At 43.7% G+C, this 25,274-nt stretch overlaps 1 protein-coding gene across 1 annotated transcript in view; it reads left to right on the top strand.

Annotated features, from left to right (window-relative positions):
* Nucleotides 1-25,274, top strand: part of ABCA1 (ATP binding cassette subfamily A member 1) — a 110,554-nt gene that overhangs the window by 31,445 nt on the left and 53,835 nt on the right. Inside the window, exons 5-7 of the mRNA XM_052645014.1 lie at nt 9,465-9,586; nt 12,191-12,367; nt 21,115-21,207. Of these exons, the coding sequence (XP_052500974.1) occupies nt 9,465-9,586; nt 12,191-12,367; nt 21,115-21,207 (392 nt within the window). The remainder of the gene's footprint in view (nt 1-9,464; nt 9,587-12,190; nt 12,368-21,114; nt 21,208-25,274) is intronic.

The raw sequence follows: 25,274 nt of genomic DNA, 5'->3' as shown, positions 1-25,274 counted from the left end.
CACTATCTCATGTTGCCACATTGCCTTATTCCACGAGTAGCATGGCCAGCTTTGGATGGCAAAATTATTATAAAGCATTTAAAAAGAATAAAATGATTTACTTAATTCCTGTATAGTTGAGAGAGCCAAAGGTTTATAAGCCAGAGCTGATTGGGTTCAAATTTACCACTTGCTTGCTCTGTGGCCTTGAGCAGGATGTTAACATCTCTGGATCTGTTTCCTTATTTGAAAAATGGAAAAAATAATACTTTTCCCATAAGCTTGTTTTAAGGATTGTAGAAAATAATACATATAAGTGTCTGATGCTCGGTACATGTTGATCTCCTTCCTCTGCCAACAAAGCACTACGATGTCCCTTAAGACGTGTTATTAATTTTAAAAATAAGAGAAACTTAAGCAATTTATACGTTATATATGAACAATTCTTCCTAATCCAGGCCTGGAAAGAACCCATTCTCAGCCCCTAATTCATAAACTTATCTTCCTTTCCCCTGTTCCCTGGCTTCTCGGGGCCCTGCAGGCTGATTCTGATCCCTAACTCATGGTGCTAAGAGCCTCTGGCCACATTTTTAGGCAGAACACCTGAATTCCTCCAACTCTTCTCTTTCTTCCCAGATCATTTGCTGTTGGCCCATTCTGTTTGATTTGGTCTTTCTGTTTCTGGACTCTGTTTCCTCCTATTTTGATCTCACCTTCTCTCTCTTCCTTGCCTTTTCCTGGCATCCCCCCGCCTCCTTTCTACCTCCCTGGCCTTCAAAGGGGCCTCCACACAGTGTTCACCCAGCTGGTTTTTTTTTTTGGCTTTGTCTGATGATGGCTTCTTGTCTCTTTTTCTCTTTCTCTTTAGGTCCAGAACTCCCTGGGGCTAATGCTACCTCCCCAGTGTTATCTTTCTTTTCCTTTTGGGCCTCCCAAGCCAGCCTGACTGTACCTCCCATGCCCACTGCGTTTACAGCGCTCCTGACCAGTGTGACCAGCTCACCCACTCTCTCCCTCTGGGGCCACAGTCTCCACTGGCTGTTTGGGGGCCTGCTTACCGTTCAGCTTCTTATCAGCTGTCATGAATCCTTGTTCCAGGGGGTCCTGGAACACGTCTTCCACCGTGTCCACTTCTCAGTGAGACAGGTATGCCGTTGCCTTAGCAGACGGGTCCAGGAGAGATGTGTCAGGTCTCTTCCTACCCCCTGATTTCAGTGTTGACTGATTCCGGAGTGGCAGAGCGGGCTGGGAAGTTCACAGCTCTGTTCCCCTGACCTTCTATCCCTGTCCTCTCAGAAGGCAAGGGCAAGGATCCTGTCTTTGTATAGCATCTCTTTTATTACAGATTCCTGCCTTCAAGGAGCACTGAGAAATATTACTACTTGGAGCTACAGCTCTAGTGTTTTGACTTCAGTAGCTGTTTAGAAATTTGTTGATTAATTAATTAATCAAATTAATCAAATTCCGTTCTATGTAGACTAAGGACTATGTAGTTCCTGGAGCTGTGATGGTCCCGTGGGTCTCAGAAGACTCTGGCTTCCCCAGGACTTGCCATAAAAGATCAGGAAGCACAACCCTAAATATTGTAGTTTCTCTAAGGAACTCTTCACTTGTGTCAGCTAAGACTTTATCAACATTTGTTTTGTTTTGAACTTGTTTAGTTTCTCCACTTGTATTTTCTGTTTGGGCAAATTCCAGGAGATAGTGAAGGACAGGGAAGCCTGGCTTGTTGCAGTCCATGGGGTCACAGAGAGTTGGATATGACTGAGCAACTGAACAACAACAAATATTCTCTTCCAGTATGTGTGAGTCAGTATTCAGGGCATTCTATACTGTCATTACTGTTTACCTAATCCACCCCCTAGTGTAGCTATCTCCATTTACAGAAGAATGTAGGGTTGGAGAATTTAAGCCTCCAAGGGCATGTAACTGGAAAATTCTGAAACTGAGATAGGAACCAGGTTAGCCAGACTCTAGAACTTGGAAACTTTCAAGAGTGTATCAGTATCCTTGGCAAGCCCTCACTGTAGAGAAGGAAACTTCTGGGTTGGGAACCCTGGCCCAGATGAACAGCAGGAGTTCCCGAAGCTGTGTGCACCCCGGCTCCCAGCCTCCTCTAATCTGCTCTAAGGAGTCACCCCAGGGAGCAGCCAGGTCACCCTGTCTTACCCCCTTCTCCAGAACCTTGAACTTCCCAGGGAAGCCCTGGTTTTCCTGGGGAGGGTCCAGCTGTCTCAGTGAAGCAGGCAGGAGCTATCCTTGAAGAAGAAAGTGGAGCCCTAGCATCAGAAAAACCCTGAAACAACAAAAACTATCCTAGAAGACACCTGAGTATGTTTGTTCCCAGCTCTTTTCTGGCAGAGAGATGTTTCGCAGTCATGTCTATACAAGGTCTTGCTTAAGCCGAGTAAAGCCAGGAGTGAGAATCTGGCCACAGTTTCTCTAGGCCGTTTCCCCTGGAATAGGGTCAGGGCTGGGAGACCCTTCTTGGGTCCTTTTAAGAAGAGTATCTGGGCCTTGGAAGCTGACATGATCTTTCTCTACTTCTCTCTCTCTCTCTCTCTCTCTTTTTTTATTTGCCTCTTCCACCCACTTCTCAAGCAGCTGATCGCTGTGGTTTCTTTTCATGTTAAACAAAAGAGACTACAGCGATCTTGTAACTGGAGCCGGGGACAGGAGGGCACTGACCGGGAGTAACCCCGCTGCAGGCTCTGCTGAGGACTGCCCTCCTCCGCCTTCCTGGGCTGCTGCCCTGCCTCCTCGCTGCTTCTCCGCTGTGCTCAGGCAGGCTGGGAAGAAGCAGAAGGAACGCTAAGTGGCCCTGAGAGCATCCCCCCACATCCACCCCATGTATCCCCCTGGTGCAGTGATCCTCCCCGCCACACCCTTCTCCCCTGCCATGAAAGTGTTTCCTTAGCCTGCTCTGAGGATTCTGTTCTGTTTGTCCTCAGCCCACAAACACACATTTCACTTGTTTTGTTCTTTGGACTCCAAGCTCCTGAATTGGTTTCTTTCTTTCTCTTTTTTTCCCCTCCTTTTCTTTGCCCTACCTCCCTGCATACAAAGCAAAGCTCTCTGGAAAAGGACAGACCACTGCTGGCTTCTCCAGGCAAAACCAAGGAGGCTGATTTCAGCTGATCAAGTATTTTGGTCCACACTGGAGTTATGGCAACAGGAGAGCTCTTGGGACCCTTTGCTGGATGGTGACTTTCAATCTTCTCTTCGGGCAGCAGGGACCCATGTTTAATTTAGTGACCGGTCCAGTTCCCTGATGACCATATTCTGTGACAGTATTTATAGCCTCTCAGTTACCCTTGTAAACTCCTGAGGCTCTTTCCCTCCAAAAGACTACTTTCACTTTCTTGATCTTTGTTTTCACAACAACCTATGAATGTTACTGGCCCATCTTACATCTAAGGAAACTGAGACCCAGAGAGATTCAGAAATGGAGAAAAGTGAGGTTCACAATTGCACAGTTAGGAAACAGCTGAGCTGGGACCTGAATTCAGATTTTCTAATGCCAAGTCCAATGCCGATTTAGCTTAATCCCAAGTGTACTTTTTAGTACCAACAGTAAGACAATCCCTAAGATCTTCTATAACCCACACATTACAGATAGGAAAATCGAGGTCATGTCAGCTCACGTGGAAAGAGTTAAATGGCCAAGTAAGTGACTGTCTTTTCCATTAAGTGTTTTCTATCTAGTGTCCAATGACTGGTTTTTCTTACTAGTCATCTTCTATCTATGCCCATCCCTGCAGTGATGTTGTAGAGGTGATTATTCCCATTGATTCTCTGTAAAATGCTAGATTTCTTTATTCTTTTCTAAAGTTCTGATTAGGCAAACCAGTCAGCTTCAACCTTTTCTTCACCTTATAACAGTGTCAGCAGAAAGAATTCATAATTCTCTCTGACTCAGGAACTCAGCCAGGCAAATACATAGCACACACACACACACACACACCTTGGATCATAAATTCAATATTGACTTGGTTGGCAAAGTCACTTCTGTGTTCTTATCTATTCTGAAAGCATATACTTTAGGATCAGACTAGCACTGAAGCTAATGAGGTGTCTTTCCTGAAAGTGATGATGGTATTAGCCATCTTTATTAGTCCTTTATTGAGGACTTTCCTTGGTTCTAGGCCTTATGCTGCGACTTCAGGTACATTTCTCTTTTAACCCTCAGCTCAGTGTAGTGAGGTAGATGCTTGTCATCCTCGTTTATCCTGTTGTGGACATTTCTCATGCCCTGCTTCCAGCTCCCACATTCCTGACTGTCTTCCGGACCCTGGGCTGATACAGCTGAGGAGGTTCACTATCTTGACCTAGTCCGTCTCACACGCATGTCCTGCTTCACCCATGCCTACCCACAGCAGGTCATCTCAGTTCATTACTTGATTCACTCTTTTGTGTTCATCCACTCCTTCATCGTCCACCACTGACGGGATGCCTCCTCCGTGCCAGGCACTGCTGTCCTTTTGAGTAAGTCCTGGCCCTCAAGCACTTCTGTTCTTCTAGAGAAAATGATGTGGTCTCAGACAACTGTAGCTCGGGGGAAGCACACATAGGAGGCTATTAGGGTATGGAGGAATGGCCACCTGACCCAGCTTGAGGGCATCATGTCAGGACAGGCTTCCTGGAGGAGATGACTCATGGCCCAAATCTTAAAGATGGGTAGGAGTTAGCTAGGGCAAGAGGAGAAGGGACATTTCAGATATTGGGCTTTCTTGGTATTATTGGCTTCTCCACTCATTTTCCTGCCAAGAAAAAAAGTGGAGAAAACTTGAGACCACAGGTGCAAAATCACCCTACTCTGGCCTCACATTGTGCCTCGTCCTCTTCCTTTTCCCATCCTACTCCCCAGATCTTAGGTTCTGAAGAAGCTCTTCTATGCTTATCTGCTTGTGTGTTTATTTATTCGCTCAGAAATGCTGAGAACCATGGGTACGTAGCACTATGTCTACAGGGTGTCATGGTCCCTGCGTCATGGGAGGTCTTCCTTACCTTCTCCTCGTCAGCCACAGCCTCCGGAGATTTCTGGCTGTCTGTTCTTTTCCAGAACCTGGCTTCAGTCTGTTCAGCCTAACTCCCGCCTTGAAACAGATAAGCCTCATCTGGGTCAAATGCTTCCTTCGGCTCTGTCATCCAGCGCTCTGCTTTTTCTATTGATTTGCCTCTTCATCACCCTTATCATCCTTGGAAGTTCCTTGAGGGAAGTGTCTGTGTCCATACCTTTGCTCTATACATCATTGTGGTACACTGGTCAAGGTGAGTGAAGTAAACCCTTCTCAATAATCACAACATTATTATCATTTTTTGAGCAACTACCATGAACCCCTTGCTCACTATTCATGCATTAGCTAGTGTTAGTGAAAGTCGCTCAGTCATGTCCAATTCTTTGTGACCTCATGGACTGTAGCCCTCCAGGCTCTTCTGTCTATGGGATTCTCCAGGCAAGAATACTGGAGTGGGTTGCCATGTCCTCCTACAGGGAATCTTCCCAACCCAAGGATCGAACCCAGGTCTCCTATATTGCAGGCGGATTCTTTACCATCTGAGCCACCAAGGGAAGCATTCATGCATTACATGCCAATATCTCTAATCCTCATACCTTTGAAAAGTGGGTACTGTTACCCTTACCTTCTAGGTCAGAAATCTTGGGCTCTGGAAGGCAAAATGAATTTCTCAAAGCCATGCAATTCATAAACAGCAGAGTCCAGAATCAAAGTTAAGTTATTCTGTCCCCATACCCCTGAACTTTTCGTTTCACAAATGTTTCCCAAACTTGGCTGGAATCATCATGGCGGATAAAATTCTGATGCCTGTGTCTTAGCCCCAGAAGTTCTGATCATGCAGAGGTTGTTGGGGGCGGGTGGGGTGGGGCGGGGCCTTGGGATTTTTGCAAAGCCCCCTCAGGAGTTTCATAGGAACTGAGGCTGCAAAACAGTGCGCATTGCACTGCCTTCCTCTGCCCATGCTGGCTGCAGCTTGGTGTTGGTGGCATGTAAATCTGAATCCACATGTGTGGTATCCATGTGACCAAAATGCAGGTTCTTCGTATCCAGGGATCATTGGCATTCCCTGCTGCCACCCCGTATGGCCACCTCACCACCCTGTGCATGGGCACTGCCAAAGGTTGCTGACTGTTTCATCAGCCTCTTGGCTTTTCTGCCTCATCCAGAGGACTCACTGAGAGGTGGTTGGGGTTTGATCACATCCAGATGTTCTCATCAGCGGAGCCTGTTGACTTCAACTGAAACGTCATGTAAATGTACTGCTCATGTTGACTAAAGCATGTTGCTTGTGACCTAGACCCATCACATGTGCAGTGGGGTCAGCCTTCCACCCTTTAGCAGCCTTGCTCTGGAGGAAGAAGGTTGTTCTGAATTTGCCTAGCACAGTGTCGATTCCTGCTCTGGCTTTTCACTCTCAGGAGTGGCCTGCCTGGTCACAGACCAGGTGAGCTCACATATTGTGTTCTGCCTGGGTCTCAGGGAAGTTTTTTCTTTTTTTCCCCTCCCCTACCTTTACAGATGAGGCAGTGGAGACACAGCTAGGTGAGATGACCTGGCAAGTAAATGGATGTGGAGCCGAAGTTTTCTCACCCCTCAGTGTGGTAGTTTTTTCATTGTTCCACAACAGTCCGTGTCAGGCTTTCCAGGTCAGACTGCAGTTGAAGCCACTAACTTTCCTGTCTTCTTCCTGTTTACCCCTACCTTTGGGATACTGGGACATCTAGGGTGTCACTTTGTGTCTCTGGGAATACAGTTCTAGTGACCAGGGGTCCTGTTTATCTTGGGGTGCAGCCTGGGGGTCGTCCCAATATCTGCGAGCCATTCTTGAGCCTGTACAGCTGAAAGGAAATCTTCTTTGATGCTCCTCAGATACTTCTGAAATCTTCCCAGCCCTGATCCCATCTCCTGGTACTTATTTCCCAGTCACCATTCATTGATCAGTAATTTTTTGCCTGATCTGGGCACTGGGATGCGAAGATAAAAGACATATTCTGTGTCTCAGAGGCATAGTTTAGGGGAAAGTGAAAGTGAAAGCATCTGTCTACAATATGGGAGAACTGGGTTCGATCCCTGGGTCGGGAAGATCCCCTGGAGAAGGAAATGGCAATCCAATCCACTCCAGTACTATTGCCTGGAAAATCCCATGGACAGAGGAACCTGGTAGGCTACAGTCCATGGGGTTGCAAAGAGTCGGACGTGACTGAGCGACTTCACTTTCACTTTCAAAAGGATGGTCCTCAGAACCCTTGCATTAGAAATACAGAAGATGCTTATTAAAATGTGGATTCTTAGGCCCCACTCTAGAGCTACTATTTCAGGATCTCTGGGAATCCAGCCCAAGAAATTACATTTTAGCATGTCCCTAGGTGAATCTTCAATGCTCTGAGGTTTGGCAGCTACAGAAGTGAATGCGATGGTATGAAGACAGTATCGTATGTGATGGGGAGCACCAGGCAGGTGGCAGCCTGCAGGAGCACCTTTTCTCAGGAGGGACACTCACTCGGCCAGGACCACTTCTTAAAATGTGTCATGGGGAATAATTGCTGCTGCTAAGTTGCTTCAGTCATGTCTGACTCTGTGCGACCCCATAGACGGCAGCCCACTAGGCTCCTCTGTCCCTGGGATTCTCCAGGCAAGAATACTGGAGTGGGTTGCCATTTCCTTCTCCAGTGCATGAAAGTGAAAAGTCAAAGTGAAGTCACTCAGTCGTGCACGACTCTTAGCAACCCCATGGACTACAGCATACCAGGCTCCTCCATCCATGGGATTTTCCAGGCAAGAGTACTAGATTGGGGTGCCATTGCCTTCTCCGGGGGAATAACTCGGAGTCAGCCAAATAAGGTGTAGCCAGAGAACTGTTTCTCTAGAGATGTGAGTCATGCTCAGTGTGCCCTTCTGTGGTGGTGGTTTAGTTGCTAAATCATGTCCAGCTCTTGTAACCCAATGGACTGTAGCCCACCAGGCTCCTCTGTCCATGGGATTTCCCAGGCAACAATACTGGAATGAGTTGCCATTTCCTTCTCTAGGGGATCTTCCTGACCCAGGGATTGAACCTGGGTCTCTTGCGTTGCAGGCAGATTCTTTACCAACTGAGATTATTAAAAGTTTCCTTTAGCAGAACATGCCTGAATCAGACAGCACTGATGAAAGTCTGGCTGGGTTTTGAGACCTCCTCCTACTTTATCTCTGCACATCACCCCCTTAGCTCCCAGGATTAACTCCTGTTCTCTTTTTAAGCCTCACCTCACAGCCCTGTTTTCAGATCAGACATCTATTTCTCATCAGTTAAGTGATTTGAGTTTGCTAGGTTTGCCCCCTAGAGGTCGGTTCATGCCAGGGCCTGTGGGCTGCAGTCTCTCAGTAATGTCTGGCCAGTCGTCAGGTCTTGATGAGCCGGCCTTCTCTTTATTGAATGAAGTTGGGTTATTATGAGAGAGGGGCAGAAGGAGAAGTGGACACTCAGATGAAATATGGAAGAGAAAATGAGAGCATTCCAGTAAGGGGGACCCACAAAGCATCTGGTCACCTTACTGTTTGGAGATAAAGAAGCTGAAATTCAGAAAGATGATATGAAATATCCAAGTGATACCACTTAGCCACAGCCTCCAACTCTAGGGACTAAAATTGGATTTCTGGCTAGTGCTTTTTCTGCTTCACTACACTGGATTGGAACCTTTTCTAAATGTACCTGGAGGGCTTATTATTTAAAGTGATTCTGTAGGAAACCCTGCAGCAATACAATCATTTACTAGTGTTGATTTTTAAAATGTGTGCATGCATATTTTCTTAAAGCAGGGGCCAGCCTGGGTGTGGGAGCTCTGTAATCACGTGTTCCACGTCTGGAACTGAAATGAAGTCAGGCCTGTGAAAGCACTTTGATATGCATAATGCTCTGCACCCGTGGTTCTCTAAAGGTGGGCGTGGTTCTCTAAAGGTGGGCCCCAGACCAGCGGGTGACAGCATCGTCTGGAAGCTTGTTAGAAATGCAAATTATCCAGCTTCACCCCAGGCCGCTGACTCAGAAACTGTGGGGGGCAGGGGACCAGTTTTCACAAGCCCTGCAGGTGATTCTGATGCCTCTTCAAGTTTCAGAACCACTGTTTTGCATCAAGAAGAAACCAGCCCTTTGGGCTTATGGGAATAAGGTTTTAAGTATCTCTGAGTTTAGCTGTCTGAGATGGCATTGGGGAGATAGGAGCTGTGGGGTCAGGGTCACAAATCTCAGATTTGTTTACTTATTCTGAGAAAAGGCTGTGTGTGTGTATGTGTACAGCAGTGTCGCACTTCACAGCTTCAGAAAGCACTCTTTTCATGTCTCTGCTGTTAAGGCAAAACTCCCTGAACCTCATTTCTCTGTGTGCTCAATTGCTTTAAAATGAGGCAATCAATATTAGGATATTTTGCTCCATTGTGCTTTTTTTTTTCATTTTAGTTACTCATGAAAATGAAACACTATTTCTCCCGCAGGCTTGAAACTTCAGGACTTCCTGGTAGACAATGAAACCTTCTCTGGATTCCTGCATCACAACCTCTCTCTGCCAAGGCCAACTGTGGACAGGATGCTGGGGGCTGATGTCAGTCTCCGCAAGGTAAGCTGCGATCTTCACCTTCCCTGGTGGGGCTTGTGGCAATGACATTATAGGAGAGCACCTGGAAGGAAGTGAATAAACTCCTGTCTTTGTAATGGTGCTGAAGGAGGTTGGCGGCTCCAATGCTGCATCACCTATTTTTACCTCCCTTCTCAGGCTGGCCCTGCCACACCATCCAGAGAGTGGAAGGTGCAACCTCGTGTCATGGGCCAACTGGTTGAAATAAAACTGATTTCCTGCCTGTCAATTGGCATGTATTGATTTTGTTTTTTTATTTTGTTTGTTTGTGAAAGTCGCTCAGTCGTGTCCGACTCTTTGAGACCCCATGGAATACAGTCCATGGAATTCTCTAGGCTGGAATACTGGAGTGGGTAGCCTTTCCCTTCTCCAGGGGATCTTCCCAACCCAGGGATCGAACCCAGGTCTCCTGCAGGCGGATTCTTCACCAGCTGAGCCACAAGGGAAGCCCAGGCATGTGTTGTTGTCTTCCTAAAGGGGAGATGAATTTAAGATAAATTAAGCATTTAAAAAAAAACTCACAGTTCTGAAACAATAACTTGGGTTGAGGATTGTTACCTAAAGTGTCTCTTGTCTATAAAATCTAAAACAGATTTTTTAAATGTAGTGCTTTCTTTTTTAAAATTTATTTCTTTTTAATTGGAGGATAACTCTTTACAATATTGTGTTGGTTTCTGCCATATATCAACATGAATCCGCCATAGGTATACATATGTCCCCTCCCTCTTGAACCTTCTTCCTACCTCCCACTCCTTCCCACCCATCTATGTTGCCACAGAGCACCAGATTTGAGCTCCCTGCATCAGAATAGCAAATCCCCACTGGCTATCTCTTTGTAATGTTTCTTTCAAAGATAGATGAGAAAGATATCTAGAAATATAGAATATAAATAATAAGTAAATAGAAATTAAATAAAAATAAATAAGTAAAAATATTTAAAATTAAATAAATAAAATAAATAGAAAGATATCTGTTATTAAGGAGAATATGCTTAATTTTTAAAAAAATTTATAAAATCAGGAAGTATATTAGTGTTTAGTAAGATTTTAACCTTAGATTTTAAAGAACTTTCCTCTAGCATTATTAGATAATCATCCGGCTCCTATGCAGTGGGCAGCAGGCCCAGATTGCATAGTTATTGATTTCCAGAGGACCTTCTCAAGTTTATTCTCTGGTAGAAAGGGGAACTGCTTCCTTACCCTGTCTCATGTTTATATAGAGCTTGACTTTGCCATAAGCAGAAGTAGTGGAACTGTTTATGCCCCCAAATAAAATCTTTGCTTTACATGATATAGAATTTTTAAAATTAGAAAAATGTTCTTACTGCTTGCCCTTATGAAACTAGGAAAATATGCCTGTGTTTACCAATTCTGCGGTTGGGAGATGGGCCAAAGGCAGCAGGCTTATAAAAATCATTAGCATGATTTCCATTGCCCCCTGCCAATTTCTTATCACATCTCACGAGTTTAAAATACGGGGCATCCTAAATATGGAAGTGGTCCTTGCAAGGTAATTAGTCTCTGTAGTCACCGTTATCACTGTCTTAAACACAAATACTAAAGGTCGGCTAGCAGCAAGGGCTAGTCAGAGAAAAGAGGAAAAGCAAAGTGTACTTGAGTATCTGGCAGTAGGTGGGAACTTAATGGAAACCATGACAGACCAAGTGCTCTGCAGTGTTGGAGAGCTGCATGGGTCCTGAGAAGCTTCTGGTCCATCACTCCCAGGAGGTTGTACCACGAGCAGGTCAGGCTGCCTTAATTGAAACAAACAGAGCATGTTGTAACAGAGTAATAGAGTCTGAATCGTTCATTCATTTGTTCCACAAATATTTATTGTCCATATGTTCCAGCACTGAGGACACAAAAGGAACATGAAAAAACAAGGTCTCTCATCTTATTGAACTTTTGCCTAATGGACAGTAAGGGCCATATGTGAAGAAGTGTTAGATCCAGTAAAGCTAGTTACATAAGATATGGCCAAGGAGAAGTTCTTTGCTATAATGTGTAGGCCAGCTCTAAGTCATTCTTATCTGTCAATGAGATAAGAGGATTGACTTTCTAGTACTCTGCTTTGATACAAGTAAAAGGAAGAGTTCCACATCCTGAAATTGTTTGAACATAGTTATATGCCTTAGTTAAATATCTTTATCTACAAATAAATAGTATAAATACGTTTTCCCCCATGATTTAGTCCAACCCCAGTTTAAAATATCCTTTATTTCAAAATAATGAGAACTTTCTATTTTCTCTAACAAGAGTGGTTTGGGGAGTTCAGACTCCAGATTCCTATTTGCTGAGTCATGTGTCCCACTTTTGAGAAAAAGAATTAGACTCAGGATTTCCCTTCCCAAGGAGAAGAGTGTGGAGGTGATGAGTCAAATGCCACATTCTGGTTTTGAATGTCCTGTAGCATCATGCCTTGCTTTACCTGAAGTTCAGTAGAGACCCAGTGCTCTGGACAGGGTATAGTAGTGTCCATTCCTCAAAGTGATATTGATATGAAGTGTCCCCAAGAGGCTTCAAGGACCCTGCTTCCCATCTGTGTAATCCAGTTTTACTTCTCTCTCTTTGCCTGAAATGTTTATAGGTATTTTTGCAAGGCTACCAGTTACATTTGACCAGTCTGTGCAATGGATCAAAATTGGGAGAGGTGATTCGACTTGGTGACCAAGAAGTTTCTAGGTTTTGCAGCCTGCCAAGGGAGAAACTGAACGCAGCAGAGCAGGTGCTTCGTTCCAACTTGGATATCCTGAAGCCAATCCTGGTGAGTAGGCTTGCTGTGTAGGGAAGCTTTTAGGATGTGACTTTTTTCCCTGGACAGCATGACTCTGTTTTTGTAGAAACATAGGTTGGCTGGGAGTTGGCGATGTAATTGGCTCAGATTCCGAGCCATCTCCCCAAGAGTCAGTAAGGGAAGAGTGAGTTGGGTGTGGCTCTGAGTCCAAATCTGTTTCAGAGAAGACCTACTTTTTTTTTATGGTTTTTAATGTTGTAAAGGTTCATTTGAAGAAGGAATTCTCTAGATTAAAAAAAAAAGTCTCAAAACCATTAATGGGAAGATGGATGTCCATTTTAAAAAGTGTATCAGAAAGGAAACACTGAAATGTCTCAGTGGGAAAACCCTGGAATTGAATGGGAGCACATGCAATAATTAACTTAAAAAATGACAAAATTGCTTTCAGAGGTTAAAAATACCAACGAAGTCTGATTATTAGTTGGGAATCACTCGTTCAAAGAAACAGTCCATGAGAATACACATTCATTTCTAATCCAAAAATAGGACTAAGTCTGAGCCTTCTGGTTGTCAGTGCTGTGCCTAGTTCCAGAATAAGTATCTTTCTTTAGGTTTTCTGGGAGCTTTGGTAAAATGCCTTGTGAACAACATCCTTTAGCATCCATCCAGCATTCAGGTTTCCTGCTTACCAGACAGCTCCCTTGATTGTCAGTAGGCTCTTTTAAAACCAGGGGGAAAGCCCTGGAAGAAGAACATGCCTGGAAAGAGAACTTCCTCATTCTAATAGAAAGACATTGGAAACTTCTGGGACTTTGCACACCATAATTTCTCTAGAGAAAGATGGGCCCTCCTGGGGTACTAAGAAGGTTCGGTTTCCAGACCCTGTACCTGGATCATCTCCTAGAATGTTCCTTAGAAACACATCCCAGAGTTTACACTCTTGACTGACCATTGAAGAGTCCTTGGATCCTGCTTGATTCTCTGCCTGAAGTGAAGGTAGTAGTAAAACGGAATTCTGCTGCTTGCCTGGCAGGTTTTATTGTGGCCCCCATCAGTGTGAAGGGCTTAGCCTCAACGCTTAAGATCTGTTTTTGTTCTCTTCCAGAAATAGTATTTTCTATTTCAGCGTTTTAAAAAATACACTGAGTTGTTTTTTTCTAGTGGTCTGTGATTCTGTAGTATAATTTACAGAGATGTTTGCAGCCCCAGATAACTGGCCTAGTCGGATAAGCTCACCTGTGAAGACACTTGCAGCCTGTTGGCACTTTCTGCATCATGAGTCAGAGTCAAAGGTTGTTGCAAATACTAGCTCATTTCCTTGGACTGTTTTGGTTGTTTTGCTTTGCTTCGCTACAAGACAGAAATGTTCACCCTTTCAGCTGGGATGATTTGAACTTTGGAAAGATGGGTGTTTTTAGAAGACAGAATAAATTTACTCTGGTGCCCATTCATTGTTTCATTTCTGTTTACTCATTAAACACCTATTGTGTGCACAGCCCAGTAAAATCCCTCCAATTATGTAATTTCTGAATTACACTCTAAGTAGAAAGACAGCAAAGCCTTCATAATCTGACAGTCAATAGCTTAGGGTTTGACTTGAAAAATCTCTCCCTAGTTGGGAAAATTAGTGTGATTGGGAGTGTGGAAATGTGCTGTCAGAACTGTCAGCTACTTCACAGCCCATCCTGTCGTGTTGTGGTGGAGCCTTGTAGACCAGTTGGTTCACGGCAGGTGTTGATTAGGGTGGCTGCCATATGCTTCCTTCACATCTCTTGGGCATAGGAGCATTTCAGGTTCTGCTCCTGCCTGTCAGCTGTTATTGTGAGATCTCTCTTCCTAAAATCAGAAAATGGGGCTCTTGAATCAGAACATGGTGAGTGGCCAGGATGGCTCTGTGTAAAGATGTTTTAGGAGATACCATTGGGATGAAATGACTTCCAAACATTTTGAAATGTGGCTCTTAAAGCAGTGCCTTAATTGGAGCACTGGGATTGATATTTGATTTATATTAAGCAGCCTTTTGCTTTTGCCATTTGGTTGGAATTTTGGTATTGGTGATGGCAGATGGGTGTGCTGTGAGACCTCCTTGTACACAGGCAGTTAATTGTGCCAAGAAATACAACAGGAGCAGCAACCAACATTAGGGGGTGGGAGAGACAGAAACTGTTCTGTCAATATGTATTTCTGCACCAAAAGTGGGTTTCGAGGAGAGACATGCTTTGAAACATTTCTGCTCTTTCTCTCTTTTTCTTGGTGTGGCTGTTTCTCTGTTTTTCAGTCAAGATATTCTGATTCTTTCTCCTGGGTCTCCTTCAGTCCTCTGATGACCACTTGGACCACAGTATTTTGACAACAGTGGGGAAGTGTGGCAGAGTAGAAAGGGTGTAGGCTTGGGGTCAGCTGTTTCTGGGTTCAAATACTACCTCAGCATTTTACCAGTTGTGCTACCTTAGATAAATTAAGCCTCAGTTTCCTATTCTTTCACATAGTGATAATGTAGTTTGCCCTTTGCTGTGATTATTGCTCACATATATGAAAAGCCTGGCATAGGGCTAGTACACATTATATGCTCAATAAAAAGAAGTTAATAATTTAATTTATGTGAGTGATATAAATTATGTGCTTGAAAACAGTGGCTGATAATGTAGACATTTTCTTCTATAAATCAGTGCTAGGAATCAGTCATTAATGTTCATTACTTTTTACATCTGGATACCACCCTTATGGCAGAAAGCAAAGAAGAACTAAAGAGCCTCTTGCTAAAAGTGAAAGAGGAGAGTGAAAAAGTTGGCTTAAAACTCAACATTCAAAAAACGAAGATCATGGCATCTAGTCTCATCACTTCATGGCAAATAGATGGGGAAACAATGAGAGAATTTATTTTGGGGGGCTCCAGAATCACTGCAGATGGTGACTGCAGCCATGAAATTAAAAGATGCTTGCTCATTGGAAGAAAAGCTATGACAAACCTAGACAGCATATTAAAAAGCAGAGACATTACTTTGCTGACAAAGTACATCTAGTCAAAACTATGGTTTTTCCAGTAGTCATGTATGGATGGATGTGAGAGTTGGACTACAAAGAAAGCTGATCACCGAAGAATTGATGCTTTTGAACTGTGGTGTTGGAGAAGACTCTTGAGAGTCCCTTGGACTGCAAGGAGATTGAACTAGTCAAACCTAAGGGAAATCAGCCTTGAATATTCATTGGAAGGACTGATGTTGAAGCAGAAACTCCAATACGTTGGCCACCTGATACAAAGAACTGACTCACTGGAAAAGACCTGATGCTAGGCAAGACTGAAGGTGGGAGGAGAAGGGGACGACAGGATGAGATGGTTGGATGGCATCACCGACTTGATGGACATGAGTTTGAGCAAGCTTGGGGAGTTGGTGATGGACAGGGAAGCCTGGAGTTCTGCAGTCCACGGGGTTGCAAAGAGTCGGACATTACTGAATGACTGCACTGAATTGAAAGTGCATTTTATTGTATGATATAACTGATTGACATATTCTATAGATTAGCATGTGGACAGCTTCAGGGAGAGTGTTCATTCTGCCATAACTGCCTTTGGATTGGAACATACATTGGAACAATATTTCATTAAGTCTTTGAAGTGTTTCTTCAGTGCCCTTGGCTTTTTTTTATCAGTCCTATTCCAGCCCTGTGTACTTTCTTGCTTGTATTCTGAGAGTGACTCTAAGGCACAGTAAACACTACTCATTAAAGTTTGTCATGCATAACCAAATAGAGCGATAACTTTGGGAAGCAGAGCATCTCTAAACAAGGCATGAGATATTCATCAACAAAACTAACACATAATTACTGTGTCTGCTTTGTACCAGTTACTGGTTGAAGGCATTGAAGTTTCAGCCATGAACAAGACAGACAAGGTCCACATGGTACTTTCATTCCAGTGAACACTGAGAACCGACTTTAAGGCTGAGATTGGGAATTTGAGGAATTTTTCACAGGTTCTGGGTTCTGTAAAGTGAGGGCTGCCCTTCCCAGCAGCTCCCTAACAACAGCTTGTTCAATGTGGAACACCGTGATCCCCAGTGAAAGTCTGTGTGGTTAAGTACACTTGGGCTCTAGTCCTGTCTCAGTGATGTGAAGATGGTGTCTGATCCTTGTGGCAAGGGAAATGGTATCTGATTTGAGTTAGCAAGGACAGGCATACAGACTGACCTTTATTGCAGTAACAACTTAGACATTGCACAACTATGTGACTAGATTGTCTTGACTTCTGGTGGTACCTTCACCTGAAAACAGAAAGCTCTGTCTCCATGGAACAAAGTGTTCTGTTTCTGTCTTCTGATGTATGTAGTCCGCTCTTGCAAAGGTGGAACTCTGTTCATGGGACAAAGGAGGTAAGGTGAGTGGTGCCCTGAAGTGCCCAGAGGACTAGTGCCCAAGTGACCAGCTGGACTGTGCAGGGATAGAAAGAGCAGGCATAAGAGGAGTGAACAGTCATTCTTGTCTTGAAGGGTTTTTGTTTAGTGTCTTCTTGACCCTTTGATAAGGACTCAGCTTGGCTCATAGCTTTTGGGGATTAGGTATTTCTCAGTTTGTCACATGCAGTGACAATGTTTTGCAGGAAAAAACACTTGGTTTTCCCTCTCTTCCTGCCTGAAACACAGACTCTTGCGGGAAGTATCAGGTTTTGTTTGGTTTTGTATAATTTTACTGCCCACCTGTTTACAACATGTGCTTTTGCCTGGCAAGCAATTGCAATTGCTATCATTTGGTAAATTGTAGAATGACACGTCTCAGGGATTTACTGTTTTAGACTCTGTTCACCTAATTCGTGGGAGAACAGGGGAAACACAGAACTGGGGATAAATTACTGAACTAAGCAGTGTGTTACTATGACTCAACTCCAAATAGACAGATGTTTTTGCCTCAAACATACAATTTTTTCCTTGAAATAATATAATTAGTTTACTTGAAATAGTATAATTTTTTTCTTGCCATGTCTAAGATAAAGGCTTGATTTTTGATCCTGAATTATGTGGTAGTAGGTATATTTAACTATGTTTAGAAATAGCAAAAATGAAATATTTTAATGTATTAATCACATATAATTTAAAATTTAATATTTAAGTTGTTGAATTGCTTTTAAAAGATTAGTACTGTCCTTAGACATGAGTTATAATTCCCTACTTTAATAAAAATTATTAAAATGTTCCTCAAAGTACAATTGTTATTGTCATGTAAATGACTGCAAAGAGACAGTAATTGCTTTGGGTGATGATAGTCTTTGTACCTGGTATGTGGCTTACTTATTTTCAATTGGAAGTAAAACATATAAATCCTAGCCCTGAGTTGGCTTTTCTGAATATGGGCAAAGTGAAGCAGAGATTGTAGTCTGCTTTATAAGAGTATTTCAGGGAAGTTTGAAATGTACAATGCACACATTAAAACATGCATTTGCAAGGAGAAAACAAAATTGTGTCTTATATGAGAATACTATTCAAATATATGTACAAGCATGTCTCATTGTAGTAGTGGAGTCCCTGCAAAATTTTGAGTGTGGATAAGATTTTTTTAAGCTTAAAAGGATTTCCAGTTACATTTTAATTTCACAGATACTCTGTCTTGTATTTCTATCTGGCTACCACTTCTAATGTATTAATAGTCATCTCTCCCACTTGTCCCTTTGTATAGCTATTATCTATAAACAAACCCTTCATTTTTTCAGGAAATCCTCACACAGCGGGTCAGGGAGACAGTGGTAAACAAGGTATAGATCTGTGTTCCCTGCTGTTGGGGAGAGGAGGGACAAAGAAAGTAAAGAGATGCTATTCAGAGTGTTAGCCTCTCTGCTGGGTGCTGTGCATCAGGAGACCTCTGATGGGGTGTCCTAACCTAGTCTTTGAGGATTAGGAAAGAAACATCCTCTAAGTTGGAACCGAAAGAATAGAGGTTAGCCAGGTAAAGACAGAAGAATTTTCCATGCAGAGGACATGATGTATGCATGGGGCTCCGAGGAAAGAGGCAAGAGAAGGTGGCATTTAGAGGAACTGTGCATGGCTGAGTAGGTCAGAATGGATCAGATGTAGCTACGGGGAGTTTGATGGGGAGAGGAATGGTAAGACATGACACTACAGAGGTGCAGAGCGAAATGTTCATTTAGCCTTCGTAGGCTATTGGGCCTCATCCTTGGAGCAAGGGGAGCCACCTTAAGGCTGCAGATGTGAGTGACTTGATGAGGTGAATATGAAACAGAGTATGTTTGTGAATTTGAATGATCTTTGAAGCAGGACTCACACCAGTCCATTTCTCACCCTCCTGATGTGGTCTTTCCTTTGCTTTTTACTTTTCTTCCACATTTCTTGGGTGCCTAGTTATTATGTGCCAGGAACTGTGCTGGACAGTGAGTTGAAATAAAACACCAACTCAGAAATTAAAATCAAATCGACTTTGATAAGTTATTGCTTTTTTAAAAAAAAAATTCAGTCTTTTACAATTTAAACTAAATTTTTGGTGGGGCGCATGCTGCAGCATACACAGAAATAGAAATATAATGTTGAACACATGAAATTCATATTATGTTATAAACCGTTGTTACTTCAATTTTAGAAAATAAAAAGAGAATTCATGTGGAAGGAAAAACTTAAGGAGGATAAAAAGAATATAAAGAAGTCATCTATTAGGCCCAGAAAGGATGGCATAATGGCTTTTATCATTATGGAGCCAGTGCTCCAGAATGTCATGGTTTTAGGAAATGTTGCAGTGTTGTGATTAACATATATTACCGAAATGGGTAAGGGCTTTGAGTAATATCATATTCATTTGTCTGTTCTTCTTATAATGCTAGTATAGTATTTAGTTATGATCTTAAAATATTGAATAATACATGAATTCCTGTTAGCTTAACACAGAATGTATAGTCTCCACTAAAGATTTAATTTTTCCCTTTATCCCTGTCTTCCTTCATACAAGAAAATCTTGCCTCCTGTGCAGGGGAGCTCAATGGGGACCTCTGTGAATTTATAGCCAAGGGAATACTTTTGGTTATGAAAAATAGTAGTAGAAATTCCAAACTGTGAATGGGTTACTGGAGCTCTTTGGAAGTACTATTGGCAAGCTCTGTCTGCCTTTGTCAAGTAAATATGAGCAAGAGACCGCAGTTAATAGTTGGTGCAGGCACTTGGTTCTCAGATTTTATTGTGTGGCCTTGTTTCAAGGCATCTTGCCTGGGGTTAATTTTGTTCAAGGAAGTTAGACATCTTTCGAATCTGATATATATTCAACCTAACCTATATTCCTATCCTTCATTCCTGTCAATCTCCTTCCCTCTTCCTTTTTCCTTATTTTTCCTTGAATTAAAAAGAAACTTATGAAATAGTTCAAGAAATAACACACTACAAATATAGTTGCTGTCATCTGTATATTCCCCTCTTTCCTCAAAGATAGCTGGTATCTTGAAGTTGCGTATTTTTATCCAACTGTATATATATTCACATTCGGTTAATAACATACTGTATTGGTTTGCATGCGTTTATATTATATATGGGTGCATGTTGATCTGCAACTTGTCTTTTTCACCCAGTGTTATGTTTTTGAGATTTATGTATGTTGATAAATGTGGCATCTGGTTACTTTTAACTGATGGCTTGGTATTCCATTTTTATTCTAAATTTTTTAAAAAAATCCATTCTTCTAGTCTTTGGCTTGTTTTTTCACTTTGTTCATGGTGTCTTTGGTGCGTAGTTTTTACTTTCAGAAGTTTAATCCCCATTTTTGATTTGGACTTCAGTATTTTAAGAAGACCTTCCTTACCCCAAGTTCATAAATACATTTTCTCCTGTATATCTTTTAACTTTCATTTTTAGTTTTAGCTGTTCAGTCTACCAAGAATTTAATTTCATGTAGTGGTGTAAGATGGAAAAATTACTCTCTTAGATGAGTAACTATTTGTCTCAGCAACAGTGGTTGAATAGCCTGCTGCTGCTGCTAAGTCGCTTCAGTTGTGTCCGACTCTGTGTGACCCCATAGATGGCAGCCCACCAGGCTTCCCCGTCCCTGGGATTCTCCAGGCAAGAACACTGGAGTGGGTTGCCATTTCCTTCTCCAATGCATGAAAGTGAAAAGTGAAAGTGAAGTTGCTCAGTCGTGTCGACTCTTAGCGATCCCATGGACTGCAGCCTACCAGGCTCCTCTGTCCATGGGATTTTCCAGGCAAGAGTACTGGAGTGGGGTGCCATCACCTTCTCTGGTTGAATAGCCTATCTTTCCTTATTAATTTGTAATATTAAATCTGATTTACATCAGTCTCTTCTCTGTATTTTATAGTATCCAAGCCCCCAAAAGTGAAAGGAAATAGTTTTTACCTCCTGTGTCTCCCAATTAAGACCTCTGTTTGTAAGTTTTCCTTACGAAGGTCTCTGTGTAGGTTCAACTTTCAATATGGTAGCCTTTAGGTAAAATGTGAACTTGAAGAGAGAAAGGCAAAGCAAACAAAAAGCCCCCCACCTGGTTTTGCTCATGATTGCTTCATGGAAGGAATGAACATTAACACAGCCTGTGAGCTGTGTCACAGAGACCTACTGGTGTGTGTCATTTAAAGGAAAGCCTGGGCCCATCAGAGGACTGGGAGTGTGGGAAGGCTGGCCCCCGGCATAGAATAATTTTAGTGTCTTATTTTGGTTAAGAGTGGGTTTCTTGTGTTTCAAATTGAAGATTATGAATAGTTTTAATCAACTTGTTTAGTTTTAAATAGAGATTTCAGGTTTACATTGAGTTTAGAAACAGTTATTGGTTTCTCGTTGCAGACAGAACTAAACCCTACATCTCTCTTCCCGAGCGAGGAGCTGGGTGAAGCCACTAAAGCTTTGCTGGATAGTCTCGGGAATCTGGCCCAAGAGGTAAGTCATATCTTTTCAGTCTGAGGGGGCAGACCATCCATTATGACTTTTTTACACCCTGAACTTGATTCAGAGAGTCCATTTGATATGCATGTCATAAAAAATGTAAAATCAACTTTAGAAGCATCTGTGACCTTAAAATTACTTGGTTTGATCTCCTTACTTTAAAGATGAAGAAACCAAGACTCATGGATGTCTCAGGGTTAATTAGCTAGTAGCTAAAGGCCCGATGTCTAGCCTAGGACTTTCTCCAATTGTTACTCTAGGTTCCGAGTTAATGACTCATTAGTAGAGGAGATGATTCCTCCTTGTCCTCCACGTACTGTGTTTGTCTTATAGCAACTTCTCCTTATTTCTTCTTCAGTACTAAAGCTGGACAGTCTTTTTACCAGAACATTTGTTTACCAACTGAAAGGGAGAAGCTGGTACCCCTAATTTGGATTTTTGCCTTGTGAACTTCTGGCCCCTTGAGTTCAACTTTGGGAATAGAGTCTCCTGATAAATGTTGAGTTTGCCTTTTGGGTCCACATGTTTACAAGTGTATTAGAATTACCTAACTTCCTACTTAACAGAATCACCTTTGTCATAAGATCAGAGGGCCTGACTTACAAAATTAGCGGATAAGCACTTCTCTGCCTCCCAGTCAGCGTGTGCTTGCCTTTCTGACACCCAGCCTTCTTTCAGAATAGACTGGAAAAGAGGAACCAATGGTCTGGAGCCCGTTGTGTAGAGAGCTGAGTCAGGGAGTGATGGTCAGAAACCGCACAGGCCTTAATGTATAAGACATTGGGAATAATTTGTGGCAAAATTTTCTCAGACTTGGTCCAGCCTTATTATGAACTGCTTCTTTAACTCATTTTTTTTGGTGTTTTTATGATTTTTCTCAAATATCAAAGCTCACTTTATGTCTTCTAAGAATAAATACTTAGAATACTTTGGCCACCTGATATAAAGAGCTGACTCATTGGAAAAGACCCTGATGCTGGGAAAGATTGAGGGTAGCAGGAGAAGGGGGCTACAGAGGATGAGATGGTTGGATGGCATCACTGACTCAATGGACATGAGTTTGAGCAAACTCAGGGAGATAGTGATGGACAGAAAGGCCTGGCGTGCTGGAGTTCATGGGGTCACAAAGAGTTGGACATGACTTAGCGGCTGAACAACAACAACAGCAAGAATAAAGTATTGCATGTTCACAAAGGAAAATGCGGAATGTTTGGGAAGTACAGAAAGCACCGAGGTTCGGCTCTGTCAACATGTTACCTAGCGTGTTACTTTCGATCCTGTTCTTTGTCAATCCTGCTGCTGTGTGTCTGACCGAAGAGGACTGGCTTTCCAGCTCCTTTCAGGAGGAGAAGCCTTCTTCCAGGCTGCCATCTGTTACTCTGGTTATGAATGCTGGTGACCTCTCTGTCGGTGGAGAAGCTGGGTCTCCTGGGGTTCTTCCAGGAGGCAGAATGAGAAGCAGAAACTGCCCTGCAAGTCCATTGCCATCTCTCCTGAGTCCTGTTAGCTGACGGTGACTTGCCCTGTGCTCTCTGCCAGCCCTAGAAAAGGCAGAGCAGGGATTTAACGTTTGAAGCTGCCTCTAAACTCACAGTCTGGTTATAGCTGTTTCCTCTTACATCACTGGCCTGCCTTTTGTCTAGGGTTAAAAAATAATTGAAAGCATGTGATATTCTGTTGCTCACATGGTAGAAACTCTTCAGCTGAACAATATACATTTTTCTTGGCAGCTGCTTCCTTGTGTCCTGCTTATTCCCTGGCCCTGGGCAGCAAGGGCCCCCCACTTCTTTCAGTGGAACACAAAGTCAAGTCACCTTTGCCACCAGTGACTCATTATCTAAGAGTTTCTCTGGGACAAATGGGAGAAGATAAATACATAAGTGCCCTTGTTGATCTGCTCAGTGTTTGGAAAGAAAGTTGGTTGTTTTGACTAAAACACAACCCTTGAAAGGAAAAGGGAGGTAAGCTGCCATGTTTCTTGCGGCTTCCCCTGGTTTCCCTGTGTGATCCGCATGACAAATGTGATGAGGCCAACTATGCCTGTTGCACAGGTGACACCGAGGCTCAGAAAAGCTAGACGATTTGCCCACAGTCACCTAGTGGGTTAATTGGCAAGACTAGGATTTGAACCCAGGATGCTTGGCCTCTAAAGCCCACATTCTTGCAGCTTTAGCAGTTTTTTTTGTCTGAACCCTCATGGTAACTGGAAATAGAGTTGGAAGGAGACTATTCGGAGAAAGAAACTGGACTAACAGGGCCGGGAGTTGTGAGGGAATGGGGACTTTGAGAGCCAGAGGGATGAAAGTGGGCATGAGCTTCACTTTTGGAAGGTGAGCCTGGGGAGGCAGAGTAAGGAGCAGTGTTTGGTTATCTGTCCACACCCGCTAGGACCCTGGCACAGCTGGGTGCTAGGGACTCAGTGGTAAGCACACTAAGTTCTCTGTTGTTGTGGGACTGCAGTGGGGCAGGAGATAGAAATAAACCAGTCGTGTATAATGGGACAGCAAGGATGCCTGCAGTGAAGGAAAACGAAGCTGGGTAAGAGGGATGGAGGGGGATGAGGTAGTATTTTAGAGGGGAGGGTGATCCATGAAGCCCTGTCTAGTCAGGTGCCATCTGAACATGGAGGAAATGACACTGCAAGCAGGAGGAACTGTAGACCCAAATACACTGATGTAGGGCTAGATTTAAGAGATGTAAAGACTGGGGAGGAGGCCAGTGAGGCCAGAACAAAGAGAGCAAGTGAGAGGGGAGTCAGAGATGAGGTTAGAGCAGGAGGTGAGTGCCGTGCAGACCTGGAAAGGCTGGATTTACACTGAGCAAGATGGGAGGCCAGTGGAGGGTCTGGATCAGGGGTGTCTGGTGTGGCTGAGAAGATTAGAGTTGTTTATGATTCCAGTGTTAGGCTAAGAAGAGGCTGTGATGGGGCAAGGGCAGGAGAAAGCCATGGCAGTGGATTGAGAAAGCCTCAGTAGTTCATTCACTCCGTAGATGATGATCAGATGCCACCATCCGTGGGTTGGAGGCTGAGCGGCTGCCTTCCCTGTGGTGGGAGGCACTTCATGGGGAGGCTTGGGGCAGGAGCTGAAGTTAGAACAAGTAGGAGTCTGCCCCTAAGGCAGGTTCTGGGAAGAGCCAAGAATTTGGAATAACTCAGTTGCTTACAGTGCTTCTATCCAAAGATGTGCTGACTTTATGTGGGAAGAGATTTGTTCTTTCGATTGGGGGATGGCAGGATGGTGGTGGCGACAAAGAGAAGTGAGTGGCTTTTGTGTTGTCCTTCAAAAATCTCTAGGGCTGTTGCACCCACCAGCAAAAGGAAAGATGGCCTGACTGCCTATCCCCCTCCCTGTCTGTGGACCTCAGAAGATAAAGTCAGGAAAAGCTGGCCACCTAATTGTGTTTTCTGGGTGTCAAAGCCTCCCTCTCTGGAGGGAAGAATCTTTGTGACCTCTGACCACCCCCGGAGCACCTGGTTCCCCTTTGTAGGCTGAAGGCAGAGGCAGGGTCTGTGGCACCCAAGACCTTCTCACTCACAGGGATCAGCGGGCTCTGTGAGACAGAAAACCGGGTCATGGAGTCAGCCTAGACTGCCTCCGGAGTAAGAGTGGCGTCCCGTACCCGCTCCCCTCTGCTTGCCACACCTCAGCCTGGACACGCAGTGACAGGGCTAGGAATGGAAAGGTGTATTAATGATTTATTGTGAAATGTGTGGAGATACAAAGTGCTCTGTGAATAGTTAATCATGAGAGCCACTGGACCAAGAAGTCTACAGCGTGCTGGAGTACATTTGTGTGTGAGACAAAGCGCTGGTCACATGTAAGTCCCAGACTCAGCCCCCGGCTGCGTGGCGCCTCTGCCTCTTCCAGGCAGGGGCTGTTCTGTGCAGGGCCCTCTTGGAGAGTGGATATTGTGTGACGTTCTTCTCGACACGCTCTGTTTTAGCTTCATCGTCTTGATCAGAAATGGGGCCCTCAGAGATGTGACTTCCCGAAGGTTGTGAGCCAGTGAGGACGTGGCTGAGATTCAAAGTCAAGCTCCCATTGTGTGTTCCTTCCCAG

The sequence above is a fragment of the Budorcas taxicolor genome, chromosome 8 (assembly GCF_023091745.1).
Source record: "Budorcas taxicolor isolate Tak-1 chromosome 8, Takin1.1, whole genome shotgun sequence".
Classification (NCBI taxonomy): Eukaryota; Metazoa; Chordata; class Mammalia; order Artiodactyla; family Bovidae; genus Budorcas; species Budorcas taxicolor.
The sequence above is the reverse complement of the archived record's forward strand: the minus strand, read 5'-3'. Positions and strand labels throughout refer to the sequence as shown.